This window comes from Lissotriton vulgaris, chromosome 3_2, assembly GCF_964263255.1.
Source record: "Lissotriton vulgaris chromosome 3_2, aLisVul1.2, whole genome shotgun sequence".
Taxonomy (NCBI): Eukaryota; Metazoa; Chordata; class Amphibia; order Caudata; family Salamandridae; genus Lissotriton; species Lissotriton vulgaris.
The window spans coordinates 297225747-297251022 of NC_141690.1; the positions used below are offsets into that span (position 1 = coordinate 297225747).

At 46.0% G+C, this 25276-nt stretch overlaps 1 protein-coding gene across 1 annotated transcript in view; it reads left to right on the top strand.

Moving 5' to 3' along the window:
- Positions 1 to 25276, top strand: part of LOC147725749 (NXPE family member 4-like) — a 209614-nt gene that overhangs the window by 108844 nt on the left and 75494 nt on the right. Inside the window, exons 3-4 of the mRNA XM_086964584.1 lie at positions 5040 to 5101; positions 13238 to 13456. Coding sequence (XP_086820710.1) covers positions 5040 to 5101; positions 13238 to 13456 — 281 coding nt within the window. The remainder of the gene's footprint in view (positions 1 to 5039; positions 5102 to 13237; positions 13457 to 25276) is intronic.

Sequence of the window (25276 nt, forward strand, 5' to 3'; positions counted from 1 at the left end):
GCGGCGTAAAAAATGCGCCTTGTTGCGCCATATTTAAAAAGTGACGCATCTAGGTAGATGCGTCACTTTTTAAACCCCTGCGCCACATTATACCTGCGTCAGGTATAATGTATGCAGAGGGGGCGTTCCCCCGCAAAAAGCCTCCTAATAGTGACGCAGTGAAATCTATGAGATTTCACTGCGTCATTTTTAGGATGCTGTTGCGTCAAAATCTTGCGCCTGCCTCACAGCAGGCGTAAGACTGACGCAGGCCCTTTCACATGGGGCTTTCCCCATGTGAAACGACGCATTGCTGGAGATGCGTCACTTTTGTGACACACTCCAGCAATGCGTCACTTTTGCGCTTACAGATACGTCAGAAATACTGACGTATCTGTAACTCCTTGCGACATGATGCGTCATACATTAAATATGACGCATCAGGAATGTCGCCAGGAGTGCACAGTGAAAAGTGACGCATCGCTGTTTTCACGCAGCGATGAGTCATTTCTCATAAATGAGGCCCCCGGCGTGAAGCTGCTGCATGTCCAAAGCCGCAGCACATTTCCGTCTCAAAATAAACAAAGATCACGCAATGCTACATATAAACTGGTGGGTTGTGGCGCTCAGCAGCAGCAGACAGTTGCCCTCTGATAATAGTCCTCGCACAGGTTTCCTTTCAAATTACGCAGTAGAAAAAACACTGCAATTAATACAGTTTACATTTTTAGCTTATATGCCCTTTGTTCTGCTAATTAAAAAATAAATACAGTGTAAAGGTGCTGCCTCATAAAAGCACCGGCCTTTTATTTCTTGCAAGTTATGTACTAGGACAGCGGCTGTAGCCGAGTGTTTGTAGGTGCACATACATTGAATTGGTATTGTGGCTCCACTAAAGGCGATATTTTTGGATCATGTGCATTTTTTACTAAGTACTGCTATTCCCTCAAAGTAAGAAGCACACAAAAAACCTTTTTATTTAAGAAACAAAACAACAAACGTAGAGTTACATGCATGTTTGTAGTAAAATACCTATAAAATGTGAAGCTGCTGCCTATTTACAACACCAGCACTTCTTTTCTTAAAAGGAAGGCTGAAGCGACGTGTTTGCAACTAAACTCAAATTGTTTGGGGAAAAAAACGCAGACTGAAAGTCTACTGGAGTGTGACTTTATGTGTAAATCCCTACACTCGAGAAAGGAAAGCAGGCAGGCTAATTAAGGGTGAAGATTTTAATCTTTCCTCTGCAGCATCTGTGGCATGCAGATCAAGGACAGCAGCACGCTGAGGTTGTTAAGGTAACAAAAGGCACCACTAAAGTCTGCAATGCAATAGGTCTTGCATTTACGCCTTTGTGCTATTGGCATTTTAAATGACAATGCCTTTTATTCATGTTTTGATTTTAAAACCATAAATAAAAGGTGTTGTCATTTAACAATGCCAATAGCTCAAAGTAGCGTAAATGCGAGACCTATTGCTTTGCAAATGCTTGTTTGGAGTGCAGTGTGGCATGGGATTGTGTGACATTCTGTCCTGTAGAGGTAAAAGAATGCTTCACGCCGCTTTTCACACTGAGGCTAAAGTGGGGCAGCGAAGCCTTTGATGTGCCAAATGCTGCTGGGGAACCGAGTTGGAGCCTCGGCGTGGGCTCCGCATCCTGTGATTCTGATCTCCCTGCGCCTACCACACAATGAAAGTGGCCCTAATATCCTTTAGCAGTCGGTACATGGCGTGCCATTTGTTGGGAATTCATAAAGACAGATGGTGCAACTATAAAACAGCCTGCAGCGCTGATCCCATGTACACTATAACATGAACATTATTTCAAATGAACAAAAATGTTTTTTTACAGGATGACGTGCAATTGTAAACAAGAAGCGACGGGCGGATTGGGGGGGGGGGTTGGTGCAACACTGTGAAAAGTGGCACGTGTAATTTAAATTAAGAAATCTAAAAATGGAGATGGGAGTAAATTAATAAGGGCAGAAAATAGTAAATCCAACAAATAAAGGGATTGGCGCTATTGCAGGGCAAGGAGTTTAATATCCAACAGCATAATACCCGATCTGATGTAAGCTCACTGTTAAAGCACGAGGGCGCACAATCTAAGGGAAAAAGAGGAAAGGAAGCATCACTCTTCCATCCCGATATTCAGCAAGGCATGGTATATACATTACAAAAGTGAAACAGTAACTCAACGCTCCTCTGCGGTCCCGTTATATTCAGGCTGGCAGCCCCGTGCATAGATCTAAAATGTTATCATTGAAACAAAAGGGCGCGTTACTAAGTATGGGCGGAAAATCCGTTCCGCTCGCGGATTTTGCGGATTTTCAGTAAATTCGCAATCCGCGAGATTCGCGAATTTCCCGCAAAATCCGCAAATCCGCGAGCAGCGGATTTTATGGCTTGCTCGCACTGTTCGCGTGAGTTCGCGGCTTCCCAGTTCAACTTTGCGCCCCGCAAATAAGCGCTAAATTGCAGAAATACGATCTTAGCAAAACTGAAACTACTTACCAGGTTCAAAAGTTCAAGCTCATCATTAGTAGCCATTTCCTGTAGTGCTTCCTGAGGGGCCCCTCCAGAGTTCAGTTGCCTACTTGCAACTATTATGTGACCCTGCTCTGGCCCTCAGAATAGTTACACATATGCCACAAAGGTCCTGAATTACAGCTAAGGGAGACAAGCAGGAGCCAGGCTGGAAGTTCAAATCCAACAGTGACACATTAATCAGCCCCTAATTCATTATTGTCAGTTGGGGCAGGGCAGGTGTTGTAACTAATTTTGCAACAATGAAAGCACTTAGCAAGTGCAAAAGATCACTAATCAGGAAGCACTAAGGAAGCAGGTGCCAGCTGAAAAAATATTCTGTGACACATTAATCAGCCCCAAATTAATTCAGGTCACTTGAGGCAGGGAAGGTGTGCTTTGCCACAATAATGTACACTGGACAACCAGAGGGTGCTGTGATGAAACAGAGGGTGGCATGGGTGGGCCAGAGGGTGGCATGAGTAGTCGAGGAACCGCGTCACGGCGGGCCGATTCTCATGGACAGGGACAATAGACTAAGTTAAATGATCTGGGAACCACTCAAGTTCAAAGTTCAAAGATGCACCTAGAGGCACTGTGTGTAGAGTAAGACAATTGTCGGTGTATGTAAAGTCGGGTGAAGAGTCCCAACTGAGTTGAATTCACCATACCATTTAAAATAATATACAGTATGTGACAATTCTATTACGGGGGAAATGGAATGTATACTTTAATGGGTCTCACTCCTATGAACTCCGTAAGCGCCCAAAAAATAGAGCAGTCAGGAATGAGCATCAGTGAGCTCAAAAAGGAAACGCTCGTAACTGGACTAATTACCATAGGGAGTACAGAGTCATAATAACAATTCAACTAAACCATGCCTGCACGCACCGCACATTAGCATTGAAAAAGTTTATATCGTATTATGTGACTACCGAATCCAACTATGCATTCGTGACATATAAAGTACATAGTCATAATAAACGGCGCCACAGACTGGAATAGAACAAGTTTACATCATATCATATGTGGCTAACAGATACAAATATGCATTAATTAGGACATTGTGAAGGCCGTGTCTATAGGTCATATATTAGTCCATTCGTTGTGAACCTCCAGTGGGACAAAAACATTACAAACAAGCACTGGGGGAAGAGAGCAGGGGAAGGCACGGCCTATCCCGTGAATAAGTGACGGCGGGGGACGGGGCAGCTGAAACCTTTGACGTGGCAAATGCTGCTGGCAGGGGGAAGCCTGTGGGGAAATGCAAGCTCGTGCACGAAGGAACTTGTGGTCACGTGATTTCACGTGAACTGTTGAGTATCCGGATCTAAAAAGTCAGCTTTGTGGATGGACGACATTAGGTCTCTCTACGAGACCTAAAAACGGTTCTTTTAAATGTCAGCCGCCGCAAATGCAGCCAATCAACAACTGGGAAAGTTGGCTGATTTCAGGAAAAAGGAAAACCTGGACAGGATCAAAGAGGTGGAGAAGGGCTCTTCGGTGGCAAAATGTAGGACCCAAACTATATTTGAAATTCCAATGCCGAAAGTCTGAGAGTAGGAACGTCCCAGGACCCGATCGATACAAAGGATTCAAAAGAAAAAAGGGGATGAGGGGCGGAAAGCACAATAGTTGCACGGGATGTAAGATCATCGCCATAGTCCTCGCGGCGCTTTCAAAAACATCCTGTCAAAACACTTCGGGACCGCATTCTCAGGAAACAGAGAGCTCAGGCGCATTAACAGCGGTACCCCGACCAGCTTATTTGGCCAAGATGGTCTATTCAGCTCTTATCACGTAGGGTCACAGAAGGCATGAAAATACAGTAACACGCCGCATAGGCGGAAAAGTTTATCTAGGATGGATAACAAGGGGAAACCCACAGTATCGTATGAGGTCACAGTGGGCATAAGGGTGCGGGTAAACGACAGCTAGTGGTAAGGAGACTCATATGATGGCATTTTCCCACGGGCAATGTTCGTTCAAGCCCTTTTTGGTGGCATTTAATAGGAAAATCCAAAAGACTTCCCTCTTTTTCCTGACGGCAGTGATGTCTTTTCCAAGGATCGCCCGGAACTTCTCAAGAATTGACCATTTAAGGTCAAGTTCATTGTGTTTTTCATTGATCCAATGTTGCACCAGGGGGGTCCCACTTTTCAAAATTCTGATATTGGATTTGTGCTCCCCAATTCGCAGGCGACATTAACGTCCCGTTTCACCAACATACGGGAGTTCACATGGGCACAAAATGATGTACACCACGTTCGATGAACGACAGTTGCTCATTTCACTTAGGGTTATGGTGCGGTTGTCAATCAAAAGTTTATTGCCAACCATCACATTGGGACAGGCTTGGCATGTTCCACAGCGGTGGTTACCGACAATAGGTGTCATCCCCATGACTCCCAACTGGCGAGGAACTTTCGGCAACGGTTTTCAGGGGGCCCCTTTGCTTACCGGCCATCTTTTCCAGGGTCTGAGTTTACCTATGTCTGCAGATGAGTAATTTTTTGCTTTCTCTTATTTTCTAGATCTCATGTCCGAGTTGCGATCCCTCACAGCTTACAAGACCTTATTGTTTTCGATTGTACAAGTGAGTCTTCTATCTAATAACTTGTTCAGTTGTTTAGTATTTGAGAGATAGATCACTCTCACCACTGGTGTGAGAGAGGGAATGAGAGAAAGAGAGAGCAAGAAGAATGTGTTAAGTGACTGACTATTTGCATGGGTGTTTGGTTGAATCTAAAGAGTTATTTAGTGAGTTTAAAATGTAATTACATTTCCTCCAGAGGTTTAAGGTATGTCGCAATATGTGCCACTGACATCGGAAGACATGCGGTAGCTTCAGATATTTTCCTTGGGTCTGCACCAGTTGCACAGCTCATCTGGTCTCCAAGTATTTGCGTCAGTACTGAACCCGATACAGCTCCTGGGAGCACCGACGATCTACCACAGTTTTATATCATTTGCACCCCTGCTGTGAGATACAGGAATCTACCCAAGTGTGCAATAGTGACAGAGCTCAGTGGTCTCCATGTATGTACCTGGGTATTTCACCTGTCAGTGTTGCTGTCAGGGACCAGCCCCCTGCCAATATCATGTGAACAGCTTCTGTGAGTTACAGAGATGTACTTGAGGGAAGCACTATTTACACATCTCACATGGGAAAATACAAAAACAATCTGACATATAACTCAGTGGGCTGGAGCTGTGGGTCCTCCCAAACTAATCCAAGCCACCTGGCACACAAGAAACTTTAAAAAAGCCTCATTCAACGTGTTTTATTAGTTATAAACTATCAGATGGAAGTAGCTCGTTCACTGATTGTATTGAATGACTGTTTGCCTTTTCCATCATGTAGATGAAACATGAGTGGGGTACCCGTCAACCGTGTTGGGATTGGGGTGTAATAATGTAAGAAAAATAGTATCACAACTGGTATTAATTGAAGATAGTTAGCATAGATATGTAAAAAACATTATCCGGAAGGAAACAAGGAGGCTCTATATGATTCTGACATGTGCTAGAAGCATCATTTTATGTACAAATATTTAAAAGTGAAACAGAGATATAATTTGCAGTTATAGCAGCACTGCAGTATATAAATCCCAATAACTGAAAAACAACCCAAATTGTACGTGGTGCTCTAGGTGTGACAGTGAAAACCAAAATAGCAACGCATGTGACAATGTGAGACAGCGTGGGTGGCGCAAAGTGACTGGTGAGTAAATATACAGTGAAATATTTGGTACACGGCGGTTCCAAGTGGAATAAAAGTTCATTTTTTAAGTATTCAATGTAGTCAACCGCTTCGTGTCTTGCGCCTGTATTTGCGCTGGAAAGTCGATGGCGTTTCGATCCTAGTTAGATCAGGATCTTCATCATGACTGGGTCGTGGGCAGTGCTGAGGGCCGATTGCGAAGAGCAAATCACTGATGGATGGCAACAACCGTGTGTCGGGCTTGGCTCTTGTTCCAAGATTGCAGAAGTATCCGGACCAGTAGATGAGGGATCCGAAAAGACTTCCTGGTCCGGGTCAATGGTGGTGAGTACCGTTGCGATCCAGGAAGTGAATGAATTCAAAGCAGCCGATCGCCAGCGTGGTCGGCTGATAGAGAGTGAATCTCTAAAGGAGACAGCCTCGAGGGGTGTCCGTGGGGTTCGAAGAAGCCGCAGCGATGAGTGACCTAGAGCACCACGTACAATTTGGGTTGTTTTTCAGTTATTGTGATTTATATACTGCAGTGCTGCTATAACTGCAAAGTATATCTCTGTTTCACTTTTAAATATTTGTACATAAAATGATGCTTCTAGCACATGTCAGAATCATATAGAGCCTCCTTGTTTCCTTCCGGATAATGTTTTTTACATATCTATGCTAACTGTCTTCAATTAATACCAGTTGGGATACTATTTTTCTTACATGCCTTTTCCATCTGACACTGTAGAAGAAAAAGTTTGCTAAGTCCTTGCTACTCCTTATATGACCTTTGGTTCGTGGAAATGTCTTCTATTTTTAGAGAAAATTAATTCTCTCTCTTCAGAAACATGATGACCGTTTAATAATATAGGTTACCCATTCCTCAGATCAGTCACTGATAGGCTGGTGTAGTGGCTCGGGTGTATTTGTGAAGTCTAATATTAATGAGGCCATTCTCACTATATGACTCTTTGTTAATGTGTTGTGTATGAGGGGAACATTGTAATGTGACTTAATAAAATTTACACTGAAAACAGCCAAGGAATCTCCTGCTCGGTAACCCTTTGCCAAGAAGAAGAGACACCAATAATTCATCTCCACTGGTAGTAGGTGCCTTATCTGGAATTTCTCCAAATTTAACATAATATCCCCAAATGTAACAGAATATTCCAAAATTTAACAGAGCCCCTTGCAATAGAGAACCTGCTGTAATTAGAAGCCTGCAGGGGATAATTCCATCCTTAGAAAGGCAGGCTTGTCACACACCGCTTGCTACAACAGTGAGGATAGGGCAGCCAAGAAAAGCAAAAATAAATTCTTAAAGTACTGGATTCAGAATCAATGTAGAAGTAGGGTCTAAAAAGGGTCGAAATCAATCGCCTGTTTCAAAATCTCATATCTCAGATGTTGAGGTACAGACTCTTTTCTGGAATACGCAGCTTTCTTCTTGTGATGTATTTACCATCCTGTGGGTAATCTTGATAGACTGGGGAAGGGATTGTGTCGGTAGAAGCACACAATAACATCACAGAACCTCCTGCAGCCACAGTGCCAGATAATCTTTGTAAGTCAGAACCTTAGTGGGATCATTAGATAGCAAAAGTAGTTAATCTGCAAAAACAAGTCAACTTTACTGCATTTCTCCAGGGAATGGTACCAGAATAGCCTGGCCTAAATATTGTCTGACTATAACATTGTGGGGCTCAGTTACAAGCCCTGTGCATCGCCAGAACGCCACATTTTGTTACCATCGGGTACACCAAGGGCTTAGCCTTTTCTACAAGGCCACGTAAAGCCACACTGCATGGGTTTTCATCGCCTTGTGGAAATGGAGTGAGGCAACGCAGCGCAAGTCAGTGAGTTGCCTCACACTACGATGGGGAGGTGTGCGATGGTCCCATCTAACTCCCGCGGCATGTGACACATTCACAGATTTGCAACAAGTCATAAACCTGGGAATGCGTCCGAAGCCTGGCCTCCCTAGGAGAGGCGCAACCAGAAGAATTCATTATTTTGTTTTAACACAACAAAGCCACAGAGATTGTAATTTGATTATTATATGTCCCTCAGGAATCTACCTGTAACACCCTACCACTGGACAGTCACAAAGAGGTGACTGGATGTCCTCACACACCACCAGGTGTCACACTTCATCATAAGACTCCTCCCGCTCTCCAAAAACCCAGTTCGATGGAGAGCGGGTCGACACCCGAAATCAGGGAGGCGCATCTACCTGAGAATGGACTTGAGATCTATAACGATGTAAAACCAGTGTGATATCCTAAACAGACCTTCGTCTTTTTAGTGCCACGTGAAAGGGGCGTTCCATGGGTATTGTTGTGGGTGTTCCCACGCAACACCAATGGATTCTGCTGCATTCCCAGATTTACAACATTTTGTAAACCTGGGAATGTGTCAGAATCCTACGCCTTCTCAGGGGAGGTGTTTAAGAGCGGTGCAATGAGGAGAAATACTTTTATGTCTCCTCCTTTTTTCCTTTAGATATGTGTGCTACATCATATTATTTTTGTGCAGGAAGGCATCACGTCCTGCACAACAACAATCATCTGTGCAAGGCAGGCACCCTTGCACCATGGTACTAGGGTGCCTATGTTGGCGTACGGCTGCAGTTTTAGTGCCAACACAGGGAAGAGCACAGGGATGTGCCGTATCAACAGCCAACTCGCCACATTCATCGAAGAGCACAACATTCTCGACTCCTCCGAATCCAGCTTCAGAAAAAACCACAGTACGGAAACCACCCCCCTCGCCGCAGCAGACAACATCCACACTCTACTGGACAAAGGAGAAACAGTAGCCCTCATCCTCATCCTCCTTGACCTCTCAGCAGTGTTCGACACAGTCTCTCACTAATATGCAGACTCCACGACGCAGGGATCCAAGACCAGGACCTCGACTGGATCTACTCCTTCCACTCCGCCAGAACACAGCGAGTCAGACTCCCATCTTTCCTCTCAGACCCTACACCGACCACCTGCGGAGTCTCCCAGGGCTCCTTCCTCAGCCCGGCGCTCTTTAACAGTTACATGGCTCCGCTCCCCCCCATCGCCAGAGCCTGCGTACAACATTGTGTTGTACGCAGACGACACCCAACTCATCCTTTCTGTATCCAACAAACCCAACACCGCCAGACACAACTTTCGAGAAGGCATGAAAAACATCGCGAAATGGATTAAAAACAGCTGCCTACAACTAAATACTCATCATGGGCCCAAACCCCGGTGCCTGGAGCATCACCTGGTTTCCCCCCGCCCTCGGAAACCCGACAACCCCCACAGACCACGGACACAAACTGAGAATCATCCTAGACTCCGAGCTCAAAATGGATTGCCAGATCAACTCTGTCTCATCTTCCTGCTTCCAAACCCTCCGCCTCCTTCGTAAGACCTTCAAATAGATCCCCCTCGAACACAGAAAGTCCGTCACTCACGCCCTGATCACCAGCAGACTAGACTACGGCAAAGCACTCTACGCCGGAATAAACACAAACCCCACCCGCAAACTACAGAACATCCAGAACGCTGCAACAAGGCTGATCCTCAACCTGCCAAGACACTGCCACATCTTCCAGCACCTGCCACACTCCACTGTCTCTCCGTCGAGGCGGGATTTACCTTCAAGATACTCACCCCTGCACACAAGGCCCTCCATGGCACCGGACCAGCATACCTGAACAGGTAACTCAAATTCCACGCACCCCAAAGGACCCTACGATCAGCCCAGCTCTCCTACGCCGTGGTCCCCCGCAACAGAAAAACCAGATCGGAAGGCCGCTCCTTCTCCTTCCTCGCGGCCAAAGCATGAAACACCCTTCCGCTCCACCTCAGATAGACAACCTCGCTCCCCATCTTCGCAAGACACTTCAAAACCTGGCTCTTCGACAGACCCCCTCCTTGATGGAATGGATCCAGCAACCCCCCGTGCCTTGAGGCCCTTACGGGTGAGTAGTCACGCTTAACCAGCTCCTGATTGTATTGCTGTGAATATGGCGCATCCCTGTGCTTTTAAAATGACGCAGTCGGCATAGCAGAATGCCTTGCGGCGCTGCACTGCTTCATGTCCTCGTAAATGCGGCCCTATTTACGCATTTGAGCTTGTCAGAAAAGTGTCTGGAATATGATAGATGAAGATGTTTAGTTGATGTACACTGTGTGCTAAAGTCTTGATGTAACCATGTGCGGATTAGTGGATAGCTAAGGAAATGTTTTACTTTGCATATTTGCATTGGTTTGCTAAAATATAAAAGATTTGAAATCAATGAGCAAATTATAGTAAACGTATGTGATTTTATGTTATTGTCAGATACAGAACCAGAAAATAGTTGGGGGCAGTGATTCTACCTATTTTTAATCAAAAGTGTCCTAAGGAATCACCTGCAAATGATTGTCATATCCCATTAAGAGACTCAATTACCAAAATTCAAGGCAAACTTACTAGTGCACTTACAAAGATGAGACAATATTTCCATATTTCGCTGGTAAGGTCGCTGGTGGTTTAGAAATCACTGGACAAGACTTTTGAATGCAGCCCTTTGCAATGAAATATGACAAGTTAGGGAAGAATGGCTTCTTAGTTCTGTTTTAGAATTTGTAAACTGAATTTTAAGGCACTATTAAGGACCTCTTGTGGGTACACAGGAGAGAATTGGGAGCAGAAAGTGCTTGTTTAGTACAGTACAGTTTGGAGTGAATGGTGAGGCCACAAAGAGGAGCACTGAGTTGTAGTGTACTGACCCCACATTTCTGTCATCTCTTCAGTATCAACTGGCCTCTAAACTGGATTTCATACCGCACAATGCATTCTTTCTAGCTGTCCCTGCTGTCCCATCCTCTTGTTTTCAGACAAAGTTATTTTAATATGTAGATCAGAGGCAGGGCTCAGGACACCATAGTTCATCCCCTGCTGAAAACGCAAGTCCATCGCAGCCAACGTAATGAAATAACATAGTCCTAGTGAATTGTTGTGTCCAGTCTAATCATTTTAACTGAACACAGTGAATATATGTATGATTACTTAAGGAGTCTGCCAACACAAAGGAGGAGTAGAGCCCAAGCTCACAAGATCTGAGTTAGTGCATGTGCATAATGGTGGATCTTTACAACTGTGGAGACAGACAGTCGCAAAGAAACTACTCGTAAAATTGCTTTGTGAATTGCAAAATTCCTAAACTTAATCAAAAGTGTACGTTTACCTTTTCTTTGTGAATTCGAGCAACAGTGTCTGCAGGATATGATATACCCAGGGTGAAATAACTTTTACACTGGCATAATCTCACATGGTTTGGTAAGGTGGCATTATGCTTGTTATGGAAAATTCTAGGGATACGCGGAACTTGCGGAATTTCCTTCACAGCTTTCCGCGGGGTTACTTAAAAACTCTGCAAGATTCTGTGGAGTTCTGCAAATGGGTGTTAAAAAGGACATTGGGCTGCAGTTTAGCACCAGTAGCGCATTATACGCTGGCAAATCAGCGCAAATGGCAACACGGCGTGGCAAGAGTGCGCGGCCATTTGAGTTGATTTTGCTGCAGTTCGAGTAAAAAATCTACTCGAGAAGCAGCACGCAGACCGCGACCGCTCCGGTGGCCTCTCGCGTTACAAAGTTGCGCCAGAAGGCTTCCTAGAGACTATAAACTGTGATAGGAGACGCCAAATCATGCTGGCCCTTGCCAACTTGATTCCTGGAGGCTTGCATTTTTTACGTTGTCATCACATTGACTAAATTTGAAAAAGTTCCTCCATGCAGTGATTGGCTGAATTTTCCTGGAACTCCATGTTAAAGAGTAGGCAAATTCCTCCAGTTTTGTGAACAGAATTAAAAATTCTGCGCCTACACAATTCCCAAAACTTAGCTATGGAGCCATGCTGCCTCATTATTTGGTATTCATTACAAACAGTAACCATAAATGCACAGAACAAGCCCAACGACCAGCCTGTTGTTCATGTGCTTTTTAAAATAGTGCTACATTTTTTGTATTTCACATAATTATGTGTCATTTTTTTAAAAAGTTCATGTAATTACAAGTGTGCAAATTATGTAAATTCTTTGCACCATTAGAAAGTATTTTGGAGAAGCAGAGTAGACAAAGAACATTGGTCCTGATTCGTAGAGGTAAATAAACATGCATACATGTACTCAAGGGCAGATTTAGTATTACATCTAGTAATAACTTAGCACTTTTTGGCTTTTCACCATTTTCACATATTACGTCCTAAAGAGAGCAGTAATATGTCTCCACCCACTCGTCAGGTGGTGGAGCCTAATACTTCCCAAATATGACTTTAAGGGGCATATGTACAACAGAATGACGGAGCGTGGAGTTAAGAAATGCTTGCGCCACGCTCCACCATTCAGTAAACACAGGGATGCGCCGTATTTACAAAGATATGGTGCACCCCGGCATTTCCCCTAGCGCCGGCGCTAAATTAAGCTGCCTAGTGCCAACATAGGCACCCTTACACCATTGTGCAAGAGGCCCTGTGTTGGGGGGAACACATTTTTATGTGCAGAAAGGTGTCCCTTCCTGCTCATAAACAATCACAAATGGTGATTTGCAAGTCCTATGTTTGCAGCATTGTGCAGCACACATAGAAGTTTCAAATCACCATGTTTTAAATCATTGTTTATGTGCAGGAAGGGACACCTTCCTGCACATAAACAATCATTCATGGCGTTCTGCTGTTCTGCTATGGTGTGTACATTTCACGTGTCTGCATTGCTGTCTACAAAGGTTCAGGGTTTCTCTGGCTCTCTGTACAGTTTTAGGTCTTAATGTGGGACCTCTGTGGTTTAAGTCTTTACTCAGCTGCCTGGCTGAGGGCGTGGCATTCTCACAACAACTAGTTTACTAACATCATCATTTTGTCTGAACAAACTCAATACTTAGTCTGAGCAGTCCTTTATCTATTTGATGATGTGTGTAAATGTTGAGGTCATTTCTCTTTGTTTATAGATATATCTATCTGCCCCCTCCATTTGGCCTTTATATTGACACCCTTTGAATTTTCAGATAGAAGTGAACCTGCGAAGCAGAAGTGCAAGACAGGGATGAAGCAACATCTGCCCAGTGGGTACTACTTCCAAAACATCTGGCGCCCGGTCTCCTGCAGCATGAACAGGTTCCAGTCACAGGATGAGATTAACAGCTGTCTGAAGGGGAAATCCCTCCACCTCATCGGGGACTCCACCATGGTGCAGTGGAATGCTTACTTCACCAACACTCTTAAAAGTAAGTCACCCTCACAGCATCTGCTGAAAGCACCACATCCGCCTGTACTATACGATCTTTATCAGGGGAAACCCAATCAACCCTTGTAGGCTTGGGCAGTATATGGTTCAAAACATAGGGTGCTACAAGGGACTTATTTCAGAAATGTTTTCTCTTAGTCAACGAGTGGTATCGCAATTTCACACTCTTAAGTATCCAGAGGATATCAAATTTGTTTTGAACACAGCATAAATGCATGGAAGGTAAAGATAAAACAGAGCAAAAAAGGGGAGTTTGTTTTGAATCAAATCTTTTTTTGTAAAAGTGACAAGGGATGTGAAAACACAAATTAATTCAAGCAAAAGAAGTCATGAACGAAGAAAGACAGTATTTTTTCTATGGTTCATAACATTGAGTATCAGCTCCAGCTAATTCAAACAAACAACCCAAATTAAACAATAAAAAGTGGTTGTAGGTTGGCGTCTAAAGACAGCATTAAAGGAGATGATAACAGGATGTCGACGTTTCGGTCTTTGTTGTATTCATCGATAAGACCATCATCAGGACGATGTTTTATTTCAATGCTGTAAACAACTCCCTATATAAAAATAAATCAATCATTATTAACCAAATAATATTGAAAATTTCATAGACCCTAAAAAGCTCTGGAAACATGTAACATACATTAAATTTAAGGAAAGTATCTACCCCTTCCCGGTGATACTTCCAAGATATCTAAAAATAAATTTTCAGTCAATGTGACTGAGTACAAATTTGTGTGGATATTGGTCTTTTATCCTATTTGAATTGATCCACATGCAGACATATTTATTTAAAAAAAACACTGGTGCTAAAAAAACACACAAAACCCAGTAATCAAAGACATGGAGTTTTGTATCATTCAACATGAACAACATTACATTACGGAGTATCATGATGGAGTGACTTTTGAGTGTACATTCTTACATTTCTATCAAAAAGTTCATTAGGACACTTTCACAAACGATCTCATTCTGTTAATTTAAGTGAAAAGTAGTCATTCATCTCAGAATTGAGAAACCACTAATACTGCACATCATGTGAAAAGAACAACAGTTCTATGATTAAGAGGTAGTTAATGGACTCAAGTAGAACAGCTCCATTGAAATCACATTCTCTCTAGTTAGAAACGAGTCAACATTCACTTTTTTCTATGAAACATGTAAAAGCAAAGTCGAGTGTATTGTAATGACAGTATGACTGCCAGTCTTTATCAAGAAAACAAGGTCGTGACAAATAAATATAGTCGAAATTGTCATCTTAAATCACACTCTCTTCTCCAAAAATAGAGCATCAAAATAAAGCTCCAAATATGTTTAAACATCCAGGGCTAATGACATACCTTAGGGTGTTTCAAGGGGAACCGTTTCAGATGTAAAACGGTCAAAGAAGTCTAAAGGAGAAAAGGACCCTCTTAGTCTATGAGACGGTGAAATTGTGAAAATGCATTGAATAAAGCTGAATTAAGTCTACCTCACAGAAAACGGATGTGAGACAACGTTTTCGGTTTCCAAGTGCGCTGGCTAATTAGTCCAGTCGGAGAAGTGTTCTGTTCTATCTGGAAACAATGGTATTGAATTGATTTATTTCCGGACAGTTTAAAGGGCATAAAAAGAACATATTAGTTCATATGCACGTGCTCAATGTCAAAAAAACCCGCTGTTGGAAAATGAAACTAAGCGCAATTGTTTTAAAGGAACCCTTATTTTATGAAGGGGGGAGAGAGTAAACTAACTAAGAGTTGATCGCTGCTGCCGCTTTTCTTAGCTGTACGAGTGTAGCTAGCGTCTGTGGTTTAGCTACTAGTAGCGTTTAGTATAAATCTATAGCGCAATGCCTAGCATCTGTCATCTATTTGTACTTACTTTTGGAAAAATCGAGCGGCATGGAGAATATCGCCAAAGGTTCGTCTTGATACTTTGACTGAACCCAGGGTCGAGGTTGTTTATAGTGGCTGACCCGGAAGTGGAAACACAAAGTTAACGCGCTCTCTAGCTAAACGGCTAAAAACTACTGATTAATGTGATGTTGAAGGTCGTTAACAGAGCGATGAGACACCAAGTCAAGATTAAATAAAGCATGAAGCAATTTCTTGATGATATGCCAAAAGAGATGGCTATTATTGACGTCTCAAACGGTCGCCCTCTTGGATCTGGATCGTGATTTGAACTACAGAGGGTATATATGTTGAGAAATCAGATTTTTTTGTCCATTGAGTTGCAACAGAGAACACTGACAAAGAGACTTAAAATAACATAAACTAGCGGAAAACCAACTAGTGGAAATGTCATGTGGCTAAAGGACGGGGGCCATCTTGGATCGGGAAACGATCTAATCTAGTGAAGTTTTGTATCTGGCTTAATCAAAGTGGAAAAAAGTTCAGATGTTAAGATGACAAAACGATCACAGTACACAATGCAGATTATTGACCAAATACACAAATATCTGAAAATACATTAATTGTAATCACACGATGAACATAATGAACAGCTCAAGTTTATCTGAAACTTTTAACTAAGGCACGCCAGAGCGTGCCATTCTGTATAGGAGTTTAAACCCTTTTTAACTGAGTCAGCTAGGCAAATCCAGCGTCTGAAATCTGATTTCTCAACATATATACCCTCTGTAGTTCAAATCACGATCCAGATCCAAGATGGCGACCGTTTGAGACGTCAATAATAGCCATCTCTTTTGGCATATCATCAAGAAATTGCTTCATGCTTTATTTAATCTTGACTTGGTGTCTCATCGCTCTGTTAACGACCTTCAACATCACATTAATCAGTAGTTTTTAGCCGTTTAGCTAGAGAGCGCGTTAACTTTGTGTTTCCACTTCCGGGTCAGCCACTATAAACAACCTCGACCCTGGGTTCAGTCAAAGTATCAAGACGAACCTTTGGCGATATTCTCCATGCCGCTCGATTTTTCCAAAAGTAAGTACAAATAGATGACAGATGCTAGGCATTGCGCTATAGATTTATACTAAACGCTACTAGTAGCTAAACCACAGACGCTAGCTACACTCGTACAGCTAAGAAAAGCGGCAGCAGCGATCAACTCTTAGTTAGTTTACTCTCTCCCCCCTTCATAAAATAAGGGTTCCTTTAAAACAATTGCGCTTAGTTTCATTTTCCAACAGCAGGTTTTTTTGACATTGAGCACGTGCATATGAACTAATATGTTCTTTTTATGCCCTTTAAACTGTCCGGAAATAAATCAATTCAATACCATTGTTTCCAGATAGAACAGAACACTTCTCCGACTGGACTAATTAGCCAGCGCACTTGGAAACTGAAAACGTTGTCTCACATCCGTTTTCTGTGAGGTAGACTTAATTCAGCTTTATTCAATGCATTTTCACAATTTCACCGTCTCATAGACTAAGAAGGTCCTTTTCTCCCTTTAGACTTCTTCTTTGACCGTTTTACATCTGACACGGTTCCCCTTGAAACACCCTAAGGTATGTCATTAGCCTGGATGTTTAAACATATTTGGAGCTTTATTTTGATGCTCTATTTTTGGAGAAGAGAGTGTGATTTAAGATGACAATTTCGACTATATTTATTTGTCACGACCTTGTTTTCTTGAGAAAGACTGGCAGTCATACTGTCATTACAATACACTCGACTTTGCTTTTACATGTTTCATAGAAAAAAGTGAATGTTGACTCGTTTCTAACTAGAGAGAATGTGATTTCAATGGAGCTGTTCTACTTGAGTCCATTAACTACCTCTTAATCATAGAACTGTTGTTCTTTTCACATGATGTGCAGTATTAGTGGTTTCTCAATTCTGAGATGAATGACTACTTTTCACTTAAATTAACAGAATGAGATCGTTTGTGAAAGTGTCCTAATGAACTTTTTGATAGAAATGTAAGAATGTACACTCAAAAGTCACTCCATCATGATACTCCGTAATGTAATGTTGTTCATGTTGAATGATACAAAACTCCATGTCTTTGATTACTGGGTTTTGTGTGTTTTTTTAGCACCAGTGTTTTTTTAAAATAAATATGTCTGCATGTGGATCAATTCAAATAGGATAAAAGACCAATATCCACACAAATTTGTACTCAGTCACATTGATTGAAAATTTATTTTTAGATATCTTGGAAGTATCACCGGGAAGGGGTAGATACTTTCCTTAAATTTTATGTATGTTACATGTTTCCAGAGCTTTTTAGGGTCTATGAAATTTTCAATATTATTTGGTTAATAATGATTGATTTATTTTTATATAGGGAGTTGTTTACAGCATTGAAATAAAACATCGTCCTGATGATGGTCTTATCGATGAATACAACAAAGACCGAAACGTCGACATCCTGTTATCATCTCCTTTAATGCTGTCTTTAGACGCCAACCTACAACCACTTTTTATTGTTTAATTTGGGTTGTTTGTTTGAATTAGCTGGAGCTGATACTCAATGTTATGAACCATAGAAAAAATACTGTCTTTCTTCGTTCATGACTTCTTTTGCTTGAATTAATTTGTGTTTTCACATCCCTTGTCACTTTTACAAAGTAAAGATTTGATTCAAAACAAACTCCCCTTTTTTTGCTCTGTTTTATCTTTACCTTCCATGCATTTATGCTGTGTTCAAAACAAATTTGATATCCTCTGGATACTTAAGAGTGTGAAATTGCGATACCACTCGTTGACTAAGAGAAAACATTTCTGAAATAAGTCCCTTGTAGCACCCTATGTTTTGAACCATGTACTATACGATCAGCAGCTGAAAATCAGCTGTACATCCCATGTCAACCTGTACCAGATCATACGCGTCTTTATGTTCCATGTGAACCTTTACTGGCCTCCCATTGTTTGTATGTCACGTGTCAGACTGTACTAGACTGTCAGCTCCTCTACTTCAGTCTACACAAAATTACTTAAACCAGCATATCTCATGCATCCTACACTGGGCTATCAGCAGGTGGGTGCAACATGTTATTCTGCACTAGACAATTAGCAGCTGTAGAGCTCCTGTCTGCCTGTACTGGGCTACCAGCCTCTGTGTATCCCATGTCAGCCTGTACCTGATACGAGCAGCTGTAGAGCTTCTGTCTGCCTGTACTGGACTACCAGCCTCTGTGTGTCCCATGTCAGCCTGTACCTGATACCAGCAGCTGTAGAGCTCCTGTCTGCCTGTACTGGACTACCAGCCACTGTGTGTCCCATGTCAGCCTGTACCTGATACCAGCAGCTGTAGAGCTCCTGTCTGCCTGTACTGGGCTGTCAGCCTCTGTGTGTCCCATGTCAGCCTGTACCTGATACCAGCAGCTGTAGAGCTCCTGTCTGCCTGTACTGGGCTGTCAGCCTCTGTGTGTCCCATGTCAGCCTGTACATGATACCAGCATCTGTAGAGCTTCTGTCTGCCTGTACTGGACTGTCAGCCTCTGTGTGTCCCATGTCAGCCTGTACCTGATACCAGCAGCTGTAGAGCTCCTGTCTGCCTGTACTGGGCTGTCAGCCTCTGTGTGTCCCATGGCAGCCTGTGCCTGATACCATCAGCTGTAGAGCTCCTGTCGCCTGTACTGGACTGCCAGCCTCTGTGTGTCCCATGTCAGCCTGTACCTGATACCAGCAGCTTTAGAGCTCCTGTCTGCCTGTACTGGGCTGTCAGCCTCTGTGTGTCCCATGGCAGCCTGTACCTGATACCAGCAGCTGTAGAGCTCCTGTCTGCCTGTACTGGACTACCAGCCACTGTGTGTCCCATGTCAGCCTGTACCTGATACCAGCAGCTGTAGAGCTCCTGTGTGCCTGTACTGGACTACCAGCCACGGTGTGTCCCATGTCAGCCTGTACCTGATACCAGCAGCTGTAGAGCTCCTGTCCGCCTGTACTGGGCTGTCAGCCTCTGTGTGTCCCATGGCAGCCTGTACCTGATACCAGCAGCTGTAGAGCTCCTGTCTGCCTGTACTGGACTATCAGCCTCTGTGTGTCCCATGTCAGCCTGTACCTGATACCAGCAGCTGTAGAGCTCCTGTCTGCCTGTACTGGGCTGTCAGTCACTGTGTGTCCCATTTCAGCCTGTACCTGATACCAGCAGCTGTAGAGCTCCTGTTTGCCTGTAATGGACTACCAGCCACTGTGTGTCCCATGTCAGCCTGTACCTGATACCAGCAGCTGTAGAGCTCCTGTTTGCCTGTACTGGACTACCAGCCACTGTGTGTCCGATGTCAGCATGTACCCGATAACAGCAGCTGTAGAGCTCCTGTCTGCCTGTACTGGACTGTCAGCCTCTGTGTGCCCCATGTCAGCCTGTACCTGATACCAGCAGCTGTAGAGCTCCTGTCTGCCTGTACTGGGCTGCCAGCCTCTGTGTGTCCGATGTCAGCATGTACCCGATAACAGCAGCTGTAGAGCTCCTGTCTGCCTGTACTGGACTACCAGCCACTGTGTGTCCCATGTCAGCCTGTACCTGATACCAGCAGCTGTAGAGCTCCTGTCTGCCTGTACTGGACTACCAGCCACTGTGTGTCCCATGTCAGCCTGTACCTGATACCAGCAGCTGTAGAGCTCCTGTCTGCCTGTACTGGACTACCAGCCACTGTGTGTCCCATGTCAGCCTGTACCTGATACCAGCAGCTGTAGAGCTCCTGTCTGCCTGTACTGGACTACCAGCCACTGTGTGTCCCATGTCAGCCTGTACCTGATACCAGCAGCTGTAGAGCTCCTGTTTGCCTGTACTGGACTACCAGCCACTGTGTGTCCCATGTCAGTATGTACCTGATACCAGCAGCAATAGAGCTCCTGTCTGCCTGTACTGAGCTGTCAGCCTCTGTGTGTCCCATGTCAGCCTGTACCTGATATCAGCAGCTTTAGAGCTCCTGTCTGCCTGTACTGGGCTGTCAGCCTCTGTGTGTCCCATGTCAGCCTGTACCTGATACCAGCAGCTGTAGAGCTCCTGTCTGCCTGTACTGGACTGTCAGCCTCTGTGTGTCCCATGTCAGCCTGTACCTGATACCAGGAGCTGTAGAGCTCCTGTCTGCCTGTACTGGACTACCAGCCACTGTGTGTCCCTTGTCAGCCTGTACCTGATAGAAGCAGCTTTAGAGCTCCTGTCTCCCTATACTGGACTGTCAGCCTCTGTGTGTCCCATGTCAGCCTGTACCCGATACCAGCAGCTGTAGAGCTCCTGTCTGCCTGTACTGGGCTGTCAGCCTCTGTGTGTCCCATGTCAGCCTGTACCTGATACCAGCAGCTGTAGAGCTCCTGTCTGCCTGTACTGGACCACCAGCCACTGTGTGTCCCATGTCAGCCTGTACCTGATACCAGCAGCTGTAGAGCTCCTGTCTGCATGTACTGGACTACCAGCCACTGTCTGTCCCATGTCAGCCTGTACCTGATACCAGGAGCTGTAGAGCTCCTGTCTGCCTGTACTGGACTACCAGCCACTGTGTGTCCCATGTCTGCCTGTACCTGATACCAGCAGCTGTAGAGCTCCTGTCTGCCTGTACTGGATTACCAGCCACTGTGTGTCCCATGTCAGCCTGTACCGGATACCAGCAGCTGTAGAGCTCCTGTCTGCCTGTACTGGACTGTCAGCCTCTGTGTGTCCCATGTCAGCCTGTACCTGATACCAGCAGCTGTAGAGCTCCTGTCTGCCTGTACTGGGCAGTCAGCCTCTGTGTGTCCCATGTAAGCCTGTACCTGATACCAGCAGCTGTAGAGCTCCTGTCTGCCTGTACTGGGCTGTCAGCCTCTGTGTGTCCCACGTCAGCCTGTACCTGATACCAGCAGCTGTAGAGCTCCTGTCTGCCTGTACTGGGCTGTCAGCCTCTGTGTGTCCCATGCCAGCTTGTACCTGATACCAGCAGCTGTAGAGCTTCTGTCTGCCTGTACTTGGCCGTCAGCCTCTGTGTGTCCCATGTCAGCCTGTACCTGATACCAGCAGCTGTAGAGCTCCTGTCTGCCTGTACTGGACTACCAGCCACTGCGTGTCCCATGTCAGCCTGTACCCGATAACAGCAGCTGTAGAGCTCCTGTCTGCCTGTACTGGACTACCAGCCTCTGTGTGTCCCATGTCAGCCTGTACCTGATACCAGCAGCTGTAGAGCTCCTGTCTGCCTGTACTGGACTACCAGCCACTGCGTGTCCCATGTCAGCCTGTACCCGATAACAGCAGCTGTAGAGCGCCTGTCTGCCTGTACTGGACTACCAGCCACTGTGTGTCCCATGTCAGCCTGTACCTGATACCAGCAGCAATAGAGCTCCTGTCTGCCTGTACTGGGCTGTCAGCCTCTGTGTGTCCCATGTCAGCCTGTACCTGATACCAGCAGCTGTAGAGCTTCTGTCTGCCTGTCCTGGGCTGTCAGCCTCTGTGTCCCATGTCAGCCTGTACCTGATACTAGCAGCTTTAGAGCTCCTGTCTGCCTGTACTGGGCTGTCAGCCTCTGTGTGTCCCATGTCAGCCTGTACCTGATACCAGCAGCTGTAGAGCTCCTGTCTGCCTGTACTGGACTACCAGCCACTGTGTGTCCCATGTCAGCCTGTACCCTATACCAGCAGCAATAGAGCTCCTGTCTGCCTGTACTGGGCCGTCAGCCTCTGTGTGTCCCATGTCAGCCTGTACCTGATACCAGCAGCTGTAGAGCTCCTGTCTGCCTGTACTGGACTACCAGCCACTGTGTGTCCCATGTCAGCCTGTACCCGATACCAGCAGCAATAGAGCTCCTGTCTGCCTGTACTGGGCTGTCAGCTTCTGTGTGTCCCATGTCAGCCTGTACCTGATACCAGTAGCTGTAGAGCTCCTGTTTGCCTGTACTGGGCTGTCAGCCTCTGTGTGTCCCATGTCAGCCTGTACCTGATACCAGCAGCTGTAGAGCTCCTGTCTGCCTGTACTGGACTACCAGCCACTGTGTGTCCCATGTCAGCCTGTACCTGATACCAGAAGCTGTAGAGCTCCTGTCTGCCTGTACTGGGCTGTCAGCCTCTGTGTGCCCCATATCAGCCTGTACTTGATACCAGCAGCTGTAGAGCTCCTGTCTGCCTGTACTGGGCTGTCAGCCTCTGTGTGTCCCATGTCAGCCTGTACCTGATACCAGCAGCTGTAGAGCTCCTGTTTGCCTGTACTGGACTGTCAGCCTATGTGTGTCCCATGTCAGCCTGTACCTGATACCAGCAGCTGTAGAGCTCCTGTCTGCCTGTACTGGACTACCAGCCACTGTGTGTCCCATGTCAGCCTGTACCTGATACCAGCAGCTGTAGAGCTCCTGTCTGCCTGTACTGGGCTGTCAGCCTATGTGTGTCCCATGTCAGCCTGTACCTGATACCAGCAGCTGTAGAGCTCCTGTTTGCCTGTACTGGACTGTCAGCCTCTGTGTGTCCAATGTCAGCCTGTACCTGATACCAGCAGCTGTAGAGCTCCTGTCTGCCTGTACTGGACTACCAGCCACTGTGTGTCCCATGTCAGCCTGTACCTGATACCAGGAGCTGTAGAGCTCCTGTCTGCCTGTACTAGATTGTCAGCCTCCGTGTGTCCCATGTCAGCCTGTACCTGATACCAGCAGCTGTAGAGCTCCTGTCTGCCTGTACTGGGCTGTCAGCCACTGTGTGTCCCATTTCAGCCTGTACCTGATACCAGCAGCTGTAGAGCTCCTGTCTGCCTGTACTGGACTACCAGCCACTGTGTGTCCCATGTCAGCCTGTACCTGATACCAGCAGCTGTAGAGCTCCTGTCTGCCTGTACTGGGCTGTCAGCCTCTGTGTGTCCCATGTCAGCCTGTACCTGATACCAGCAGCTGTAGAGCTCCTGTCTGCCTGTACTGGGCTGTCAGACTCTGTGTGTCCCATGTCAGCCTGTACCTGATACCAGCAGCTGTAGAGCTCCTGTCTGCCTGTACTGGACCACCAGCCACTGTGTGTCCCTTGTCAGCCTGTACCTGATACCAGCAGCTATAGAGCTCCTGTCTGCCTGTACTGGACTACCAGCCACTGTGTGTCCCATGTCAGCCTGTACCTGATACCAGCAGCTGTAGAGCTCCTGTCTGCCTGTACTGGACTACCAGCCACTGTGTGTCCCATGTCAGCCTGTACCTGATACCAGCAGCAATAGAGCTCCTGTCTGCCTGTACTGGACTACCAGCCTCCGTTTGTCCCATGTCAGCCTGTACCTGATACCAGCAGCTGTAGAGCTCCTGTATGCCTGTACTGGGCTGTCAGCCTCTGTGTGTTCCATGTCAGCCTGTACCTGATACCAGCAGCTGTAGAGCTCCTGTCTGCCTGTACTGGACTACCAGTCACTGTGTGTCCCATGTCAGCCTGTACCTGATACCACTAGCTGTAGAGCTCCTGTCTGCCTGTACTGGGCTGTCAGCCTCTGTGTGTTCCATGTCAGCCTGTACCTGATACCAGCAGCTGTAGAGCTCCTGTCTGCCTGTACTGGACTGTCAGCCTCTGTGTGCCCCATGTCAGCCTGTACCTGATACCAGCAGCTGTAGAGCTCCTGTCTGACTGTAATGGGCTGTCAGCCTCTGTGTGTCCCATGTCATCCTGTACCTGATACCAGCAGCAATAGAGCTCCTGTCTGACTGTAATGGGCTGTCAGCCTCTGTGTGTCCCATGTCAGCCTGTACCTGATACCAGCAGCTGTAGAGCTCCTGTCTGCCTGTACTGGGCTGTCAGCCTCTGTGTGTCCCATGTCAGCCTGTACCTTATACCAGCAGCTGTAGACCTCCTGTCTGCCTGTACTGAGCTGTCAGCCTCTGTGTGACCCATGTCAGCCTGTACCTGATACCAGCAGCTGTAGAGCTCCTGTCTGCCTGTACTGGGCTGTCAGCCTCTGTGTGTCCCATGTCAGCCTGTACCTGATACCAGCAGCTGTAGAGCTCCTGTCTGCCTGTACTGGACTACCAGCCACTGTGTGTCCCTTGTCAGCCTGTACCCGATACCAGCAGCTGTAGAGCTCCTGTCTGCCTGTACTGGGCAGTCAGCCTCTGTGTGTCCCATGTCAGCCTGTACCTGATACCAGCAGCTGAAGAGCTCCTGTCTGCCTGTACTGGGCTGTCAGCCTCTGTGTGTCCCATGTCAGCCTGTACCTGATAGAAGCAGCTTTAGAGCTCCTGTCTCCCTGTACTGGACTAAAAGCCACTGTGTGTCCCATGTCAGCCTGTACCTGATACCAGCAGCTGTAGAACTCCTGTCTGCCTGTACTGAGCTGTCAGCCTCCGTGTGTCCCATGTCAGCCTGTACCTGATACCAGCAGCTGAAGAGCTCCTGTCTGCCTGTACTGGGCTGTCAGCCTCTGTGTGTCCCATGTCAGCCTGTACCTGATACCAGCAGCTGGAGAGCTCCTGTCTGCCTGTACTGGACTACCAGCCTCTGTGTGCCCCATGTCAGCCTGTACCTAATACCAGCAGCTGAAGAGCTCCTGTCTGCCTGTACTGGGCTGTCAGCCTCTGTGTGTCCCATGTCAGCCTGTACCCGATACCAGCAGCTGTAGAGCTCCTGTCTGCCTGTACTGGGCTGCCAGCCTCTGTGTGTCCGATGTCAGCATGTACCCGATAACAGCAGCTGTAGAGCTCCTGTCTGCCTGTACTGGGCTGTCAGCCTCTCTGTGTCACATGTCAGCTTGTACCTGATACCAGCAGCTGTAGAGCTTCTGTCTGCCTGTACTGGGCTGTCAGCCTCTGTGTTTCCCATGTCAGCCTGTACCTGATACCAGTAGCTGTAGAGCTCCTGTCTGCCTGTACTGGGCTACCAGCCACTGTGTGTCCCATGCCAGCCTGTACCTGATACCAGCAGCTGTAGAGCTCCTGTCTGCCTGTACTGGGCTACCAGCCTCTGTGTGTCCCATGTC